Raw genomic sequence first — 8981 nt, forward strand, 5'->3', positions numbered from 1 at the left:
TTTTTATTATTATTATTTTGTGATTATTTTTCATAATTGTTCCTTTAAAATTGCAACCAAAAACTTGAAGAGAATAAAAGCTCGATTATTCTCTCGAGCTTGGAACAACAACAACAATAACCCAATATGATCCCACAAATGGGGTCTGGGGAGGGTAGAGTGTATGCAGACCTTACCCCTACCTTGAGAAGCTAGAAAAATTGTTTCTGATAGACCCTCGACTCAAAGAAAGGTGAAAAAGGAAGGCGTAGCAACAAGCATAAACAACAGCAAGATAATAGTCTAAAAAACTAAGAATATAACAATCGACGCTAAAGAAACAACAAGTAGTAATAGAAATCTGAGAATGCGAAAATACAAGAATAAGACTAATATAACAGGAATGGAAAAGAAAAACGCTCGACTACCTACCAACCTTCTACCTTCTTATCAAGGGAGTTGTCCTCAGTGAGCTAAAGTTGTGTTATGTCCTACCTAATCACCTCATCCCAATACTTCTTAGGCCTACTTCTACCCCTCCTCAAGCCCGCTATGACCAACCTCTTACACCTCCTTATCGGGGCATCTGCACATCTCATCTTCACATGCCCGGACCATCTTAACCTCACTTCCCACGTCTTATCCTCCACATGGGCCACTCCCACTTTGGCCCGAATATCTACATTTCTAATCGTATCTTTCCTGGTATGCCCACACATCCATCTCAACATCCTCAACTCTAACACTCTCATTTTCTAGACATAGGAGTTCTTCACTGGCCATTACTCGACCCCATATAACATAGTCGGTCTAACCAACACTCAGTAAAACTTACCTGTAAGTTTCGGCGGTACATTCTTATCACACAGAACACCGGATGCGAGCCTCGTCAATCTCTCCATTACCTTGGATTACTGACCTATGGTCAGGTACTTGAAACTTCCTCTCCAGGGGATGACCTGGGTGTCAAGCATCATTTCCACGTTTACTTTTCAATTTTAGTCCTGCTCAGCTTAAACCTTTTGAGGTCTGTCTCCAATCCCCCATCTTCGCGTTAACGCCGCCTCGCATCTCGTCCATCAGAACTATGTCATCCACAAATAACATACACTATGGCACCTCCCTTCAGATGTGTCGCTAAAGCAAATAAAAACGGGCTAAGAGCGGATCCGTGGTGCAACTCCGTCATGACTAAAAAGCATTCCGAGTCACCTCTCACAGTCCTGACCGGGTCTTAGCACTATCATACATATCCTAAATCACCCTAGTGTAAGCTACAGGAATATATCTAGCCTCCAAACATCTCCGAAGAACCTCCATTGTGACTTTGTAGTAAGCTTACTCTACGGTCTATGAACACCATATGCAAGTTCCTCTTCCTCTTCCTCTCCCTATACTATCCACCAACCTCCTAACAAGGTGAATGGCTTTTGTAGTCGATTGCCCCCGCCATGAATCCGAACTGGTTCTCTGAAATAGACACACTCCTCCTCACCCTCGCTTCCACCACTCTCTCCCAAACTTTCATAGTGTGGCTGAGCAACTTGATACCCCTATATCCATTGCAATTCTGGATATCACCCTTGTTCTTGTACAACGGAATCATCGTTGAGCTTGGAATTTCTAGTAATTGTGAGTGTGTACAACTTTGTTAAATTACTGACTCTAGGCAAGATTTTCATCTAATCTATCAAATCAAGCCATGCCTAATCAAATCAAATCGACCCTAATTAATGTAAATCTTGTTGAAATCTCAATGCTAACCCTAAAGTTGCAGCGTCCACAAGTTTGTTATAAATGTATTCAATTTGAGCCCCTCAAAGGGATTTGACAAGAACATCTGCTAGTTGGCCATTTGAGTTTGTAAAATTTCTGGCAATGTATCTGAACTCAATATCTGCCTAATAAATGGCAATACACCTCCATATGGTTTATCCTTCCATGAAAAACTGCATTTGTATTACTTTATCAAAAAAAGAATAAAAAACTGCATTCGTTGCTATGTATAGGGAAGCTTGATGGTCACATACCACCTTCATCTATTTAACTTCAACGCACATTAACTCTAGGAGAACTTGTTTTAACCAGATAAGCTCACAGGTTACAAAGGTCATAGCTCGATGTCCTGCATTCTACAGAGCAATAACACTTTGTTTTTCTACTTCTCCAAGAATTTAGGTTTCCTCCATCATCACACAGTATCAAGAAATAGAATGTCTATCTGATAGACTATGATCAGAATATCCAATCTAATTACCCATGGTCAGATGAATTTTGTACAATTGAGGAGTAGCTTCTTATCCATTATTTATTTTTGGTGCAGCCATGAGGTCCTGGTTTGTATAGATTTGGTTTCTTTGCTAGAGAACCATCTCTTTTTGTAGTTTTTCAATCTTTTGGTATACCTCTCTTTTGCCCGCTTTTTAATGAAATCATTACCTTATAAAAAGAAAGAATGGTAAGGTTGTACAAATGAAGCATAGAGATTGTACCAAAAATTACATACAATTCACTTCCCTAGCATTCCAGTCTTTTCATATGCAAAAATAGAAAGCGAAGGGGGAGTGTATTGGACCTTTCGCTTGAGAATCTGAGCAGCAAAGAATTCGACTTCAAAGTCAGAAACAAATGGGTGGTGATAATTGGATGTGAGGATGGACGTGGCGACTTCCCAAGCAGCATCGGTCTGTTGAAACTGTACGAGCCATTGATTAGCAGCAACACGGTTGCACGATTGGCTATCGTGATTTAGCACGTGAACAGCTTGCGCGACCTTCATTTGCAGTTCCATTTGTCTTCCTCTCCAGCTCTAACAAAGCAACGGACGTGACTCAATCATCATCAAAAACCAACGGCGATAGGTCACAAGCCCTCGAGTGGAAAAAGTATTGCGCTATTCGGCTGTGTCTGTGCCCCACCCCCACCTAATTTTAAAAAAATACAGTAACTCTTTTCTAATTTGGCTATTGTTTAATTTCAATATGCATATAGCATGTTTAAGATCACACGGTATTTTAGTAGATATTTTAAAATGTTGTGCCCAATTAAACTAAGAAAAATAAATTGAAATAGGGGGAGTATTATGGTTTAGGTTGTGAGTAGGGGGTTTATGGTTTGGTTAAAAATCAATCTAAATCGAACTAACATATTAAATAAATTGAATCTTTTTGGGTTTGATTTGATTTGGTTTTAAATTGTTAAAAACCAACAAAGTTTGGCTTGATTTTAATTTTAGTTTAAAAAAACGAATAAAAAATCGAACCAAACGATATATATATACACAATTTTTGCAATCATACATATACATAATATATTAATTTTATGAATAAGTTTAAATATCTTATATATGTTTTCGTCATGAACTTATTGTAAATAATATTTAAGTTGTTGTTGTTAACATGTTCTGGATTGGATTTTTTGGTTGGTGTTTAAGTTTAAATATGTAAGTTTACTTTAATGGACAGAATTATTTGTAGTTCTCGATTGATTAAATAGAGTCTGGAACCAAAATGCCCCCCAAAAAAATCACTTTGAACCAAAATACCCCCAACAAAAAAAATGTTACAAAACTACCTTTAGCGCGATATTTTCTTTGCGTTATAGAAGCGATTAAAAAAAAACTCTATAACGTTAAGAAAAATCTGCGTTATAGAAACAGTACCAAAAAAAAAAAATTGGCCAACTTTATTTTTTGCAACACTTAGTGTGTTTTTTTTCATACTTTGACCAACGCTTAGTCGTGTGTCAAAACTCCGAAACGTCAATATTTTATATAGAACCTGATATTTTTTTCTGCGTACAATAATGTAGGCTCAATACATCAAAGATACGTAAACGTTCGGATCGTCATTTTAGGGGTTGAAAAGGTGCCCGAAGTAAGTTTTATTTGTAAACTTTAGGTTTAAGTGTTCTATATACATAGACTTGTTGTATATATAGAACACTTAAACCTATATATATAGAACACTTAAACCTAAAGTTTACAAACAAAACTTACTTCGGGCACCTTTTCAACCCTTAAAATGACGATCCGAACGTTTACGTATCCTTGATGTATTGATCCTACATTATTGTACACAGAAAAAAATATCAGGTTCTATATAAAATATTGACGTTTCGGAGTTTTGACACACGACTAATCACTGGTCAAAGTATGGAAAAAAACATTTAGTGTTTCAAAAAATAAAGTTGGCCAATTTTTTTTTTGGTACTGTTTCTATAACGCAGTATTTTACTACGTTATAGATTTTTTTTTTTTTAACAGCTTCTGACGCAGTAAAATACTGCCCTAAAGCAGTTAACGACTCCGTCTCCATGAACTGCTTTAGCGCAATAAATTATTGCGCTAAAGGTAGTTTTGTAACATTTTTTTTTTGTTAGGATATTTTGGTTCAAAGTGGTTTTTTTGGGGGCATTTTGGTTTCGGACTAGATTAAATGCATGCAAGTTTATTTGGTTTATCTCCAAGCTTCTGCATCTTTTATTTGTTTTACCTTCTATAATTTGATTTGAATTTTCTTGAGAGCCATGGCTGTTTTATTTTTTCTTCAGGTAGATTTGACTTATTTGCAACAGCGGTTGTTGTAATATTCTTGAACCAATGCAAATTTCATCTGCAAGTTTATTTTTGGGTCTAATTTATCTGTAGCTTCTTAAAATTGATCGAACTTTTCATGAAATTCACGAAGTTTTAGCCAATCTCTCTTATGCCATAATGAAGATAAAGTTTCATGAATCTTTAGCTTTTGAGTATTCTAGCTGTTAGGATTCCTAAAGAGAAACTCTAAGGAATTCAACAAGAAATTAAAGGATAAAAGCAAGACATAATTGATAATGAAACTAAAGGCAAACTTGGATTGGTTACCAAACCCTCCAATAGATTCATTCAAGAGCGTCTATCTTTGTCACGCCTTGAACCATGGCCTGGGCGTAACTAGGCACTCGGGCCTTGCTTGCATGTGTCCGATCGAACCTCATGGCTTGCTTGTCAACATGGGCATCAAAACAATATAATATATATGATCCAATTTAAATGAATCATGAAAATGTAATTGCGGAATAAAGTCTTGAAATTATCTCATAGCATGAAAAATCATGAAAACGTAATAGTCTGCAAACATGAAAGCATAACTGACTCTGTGAACTAACATCTGTCTATGAAACCTCTAAAACATGCTTGAATACTAACTACCAGGACATGGCCCTGGACTACCATAAACTAAATACTAGTGCAGACTCCATGTTGAACCCCGAGAGGAGTGGGGCTCACCAATAAGCGATAGCGAGGTGATCAATGCGCGGTGTATGCTCCGAAAATCGGATCTGTGGCCGTGAAGTGTAGGCCCCGGGCAAAAGAGACGTTAGTACATGGTGAATAGTACTAGTATGTAAAACATGCTGAAATAAAGAACATGGCACGACATAGGTATAGGACATGAACTGAAACTGAATATAACTTGAACATGAGCATGAAACGTGAGTAAATTCTGAAAACAGTAAATCAATGGAAATACATGTATATAAAACTACTTGTAACGTGGGGAATGCTATAGTATAACCGACAACATGATCGGTACTTGCGTCTACCAGGCGAACACTCACACCTTGCCAGGGATATGAGATTTAAGTAATAATAAGCATGTAAGGATCCAAACTGCATAATGAAGGTGTTGCCTCCTTGCTGATAACCCTTATCCTACTGTGGCTACGTAGTTTCTGGGTTTACTGCGCCTTCTCAGTTAACTAAGCAATTTCCAAAAACATGAACATGATATAGTTGGGTAAGAAGCCCATGATTTTCGTGAACTAACTTGTAAATAACTTGTAATCATGATTTCACGAAATAACTTGTAACATGGTTTCATGAAATATCTTGTAACATGGTTTCATGAGATAACTTGTCATAGTCTTGCAAACATGTTCTTGATTTATGAGTAATAACAATAGTTCATAATATCTATATAATTGACTTGAAAACGTGCTTGTAACTTGCTAGATAAGAATCATAAAGTTTCATATAAACATAATGAGAACACATGAGGAAGAATTCATGATTCATGGATTAAGCTAGGGTTCCTAATAACCGTAATGGAAGATTAGGAATACAATAACGAATATAGATACAAAATTCATATACATAAATATGGGCTACCAATATGTTGGGTTTAATGCCTAGGGTTTGAACTTCATGGATATCAAAAAACGGAGCATGGGGAAGAACGTAGAGATTCCCACATGTAGATGGAAGTTCTACATACCTTAATTGCTCCAAAACTTGAATTAAAGACTTAAATTTTGCAGAAGATTTCCTAAATCTTGATTCTTGAACCTTGAGATGGGTTTTCTTGAAAACCCTAGATTAGGAACAATGATTTCTTGCTTAGATTATTAGAGTATATGTTAGAATTGAGTTAGAAGGGTTTGGATTGACTTAACTTGATGTTTTGGATTGTTGCTAGGGCTTGGAATTGTAAATAATGAAATAAAAGAACTGAAGGCTTGAATTTATACAAAAGTGAGGCGGAAATTATATGGACATACTATACGGTCCGTATAATATGACCATATTTTATCATGGCGCAAAACAGAATGTCGATTTGAAGTTTCATGAAGTACGGACGAATTATACGGTCCATATAAAATTATATGGGTCGTATAACTAGTTCGTATAACATGACCAGTGAACGAACTGCTCTATAATCCTTCAGTCAAATGGCCATAACTTTTTGTACAAATGTCCCCTTGACCCTCATAATATACCGTTGGAAAGGTATTTCAAAGGGATACAACTTTCATTTAGGAAGTTTTCCCAAATTCCAAATTCCTAATTCTTCAGCTAATCATTCTAAAGACTAGGAGCCACTATATATAGTTTTGGCTTTTATTACAACTAAGGCCCAAAAGTGTTCTTTACAATATAGCCAAAGTGGCTAAAATGGCTCTTCGATCTGCGATCTAGCCATAATTTGTGCCTTAAACTCTCTCGCCTTCGTCTTCACTCCAAGCGACCTTCCAAACGTGGTATATCCTTGTATGTTGATCCTCAAGGGCCTCCAAAGTCCCTCTTTGCATGAACACGGCTTGCAAGGCTTGGAGCCCCTTGGCTTGACTATGAGTCAAAGGTCTGAATGACTTGTCCCCCTTGGTATCGTATCATATACTCAATGAAAATATTGGAAGCTTTCAATACTAATTAAAAAACTGCATAGTTAAATATATTTGACTTATTCTGGATATATGTTGATGTTACATTTACCCAATAACAATTTTGTCACTTTATTTGTTTCTTTATTGTTAAGAAATAATAGTAGAAAAAGAAGGAAAGAGTATATATTTATATATGGTTAAAATTGAAGAACCGGACCAAAACCGATAACAACAAACTGAACCATGAACACCCTTAGTTGTATATTATCGACCCAAACCAAACCATGAACACCTCTAGTTGTGAGGCCAATCTATATTTCTATATACCATTTTTCTACATTATAGTATAAGATAGTGTTTTGTTTAATTCAGAGTGTATCAAAAAAACAATGTAAAATAATTACATGATATTGTTGTACTAATTAATTGAAAAACTTAGATCATGTTTGGTCAAACTACCAAAACTGGTTATTTTGAGAAGTGTTTTTGTCAAAATAGTCTTTTAGTAAAGTGCTTCAGGAGAAAAACAGTTTCTGTGCGGCCAATTCATTTGAGAAGTTCTGTTTTAGTATTTGATAAGCATAATATCTTTTGTCAATATTTTCAAAAAGTGCTTTTAAGCATCAAATTATGAAGTAGAACAAGTATCAAGACACACTCTAATACTAGGATTATTTAAAGGGAAAAACTTTTAATTTTTTATTATGAAAGCCTTTAAAGTTATGTGAAAAAAATATTAACTTGTATTTATCCTAGTAACGACTTTGTTATTCCAATGAGAAATAGGGGAGATAAAGGAGAAAGAGACGGTAGGAAAAAAAGGAAAAGTAACTAGTATTTATAGTTGACAAACTAATTCAAAGAAAAGAAGAGAAGAGAAGAGAAGATTGTGCAAAGTGTCCTGATTCCGGTGACATACGAGCCACAAAAGTAACTTGTTGATCGCAAGTCGTAATGGAAGCTGAGAATGAAGTGCTGAAGGACCAACAGACGGCTCCACATACAAGCCGCAGAACCTATATGTGGTCCGTATGTCGTTTCGTAGATGAAGATTGCAGAGAAGCAAAAAATGGCTAAAAGTTGGAATGAACATACGGTACCATATGCGGGCCATAGATACCACATACGGGCCGCAAGTCCAGCCGTAGAATGATCTATTAAAAGGGGAATCTCAGGAAGTAACATACGAGCTCCACATACGGACCGTAGATTTCACGTATGGACCGCAACTCAACATACAACCTATGTCATGCCCCGATGGGCGTAACGCGGCACTCGGTGCCTGACTGCATGTGACCGAGCGAACCACATGGCTTGCTGAATCAACATGGGGCATGTATTGAATGCATAATATAACTTTAAAACATGGACAGTCTGAATAACATGAGTTATCATAATACTAATGAAAATACTGCTTAAACATGATGCAGAAATAATATGAAAATATAATAAATGCTGAGCCAATACTGGCTATGCGATTCTGAACATCTGACATAACATAACTGACTAGTCTATAAAACCTCTTACATGAGTCTGACTGCTAAACTGTTCACCATGACAAGGCCCACGGCATACTTAACTGCAAAACTAACATGAAATATAAATACTGACTAAACGCCGAATGAGATAGGGCTCACCAAAAAGCTGATACAAGTAGTGTCCTAACGAGCTGATTCGTCGTCTTGTAAATCTGCATTGTGAAATGCAGGCTCCCAGGAAAATAAAAGGGGACGTCAGTACATTTGAATTGTACTGGTATGTAAAGCAACTTAATGAACTAAGCATGGCACTTGGAAATAATAGAATTAAAACTGAAACTGTATCTGTAAGCTGAACATGAACATGAGTATCATCTG

The 8981-nt window shown here is 36.4% G+C and overlaps 1 protein-coding gene across 4 annotated transcripts in view; it reads right to left on the reverse strand.

Annotated features, from left to right (window-relative positions):
• Positions 1–2897, reverse strand: part of LOC132047371 (transportin MOS14) — a 61094-nt gene extending 58197 nt beyond the window's left edge. For all 4 annotated transcript variants that reach the window (XM_059438418.1, XM_059438417.1, XM_059438420.1 and 1 more), the window contains exon 1: positions 2555–2897. In XM_059438418.1, the coding sequence (XP_059294401.1) occupies positions 2555–2770 (216 nt within the window). In that variant the 5' untranslated portion in view covers positions 2771–2897. The remainder of the gene's footprint in view (positions 1–2554) is intronic.
• Between the last annotated feature and the right edge of the window lie 6084 nt (positions 2898–8981).

This window comes from Lycium ferocissimum, chromosome 2 (genome assembly GCF_029784015.1).
Source record: "Lycium ferocissimum isolate CSIRO_LF1 chromosome 2, AGI_CSIRO_Lferr_CH_V1, whole genome shotgun sequence".
NCBI classification, from domain to species: domain Eukaryota; kingdom Viridiplantae; phylum Streptophyta; class Magnoliopsida; order Solanales; family Solanaceae; genus Lycium; species Lycium ferocissimum.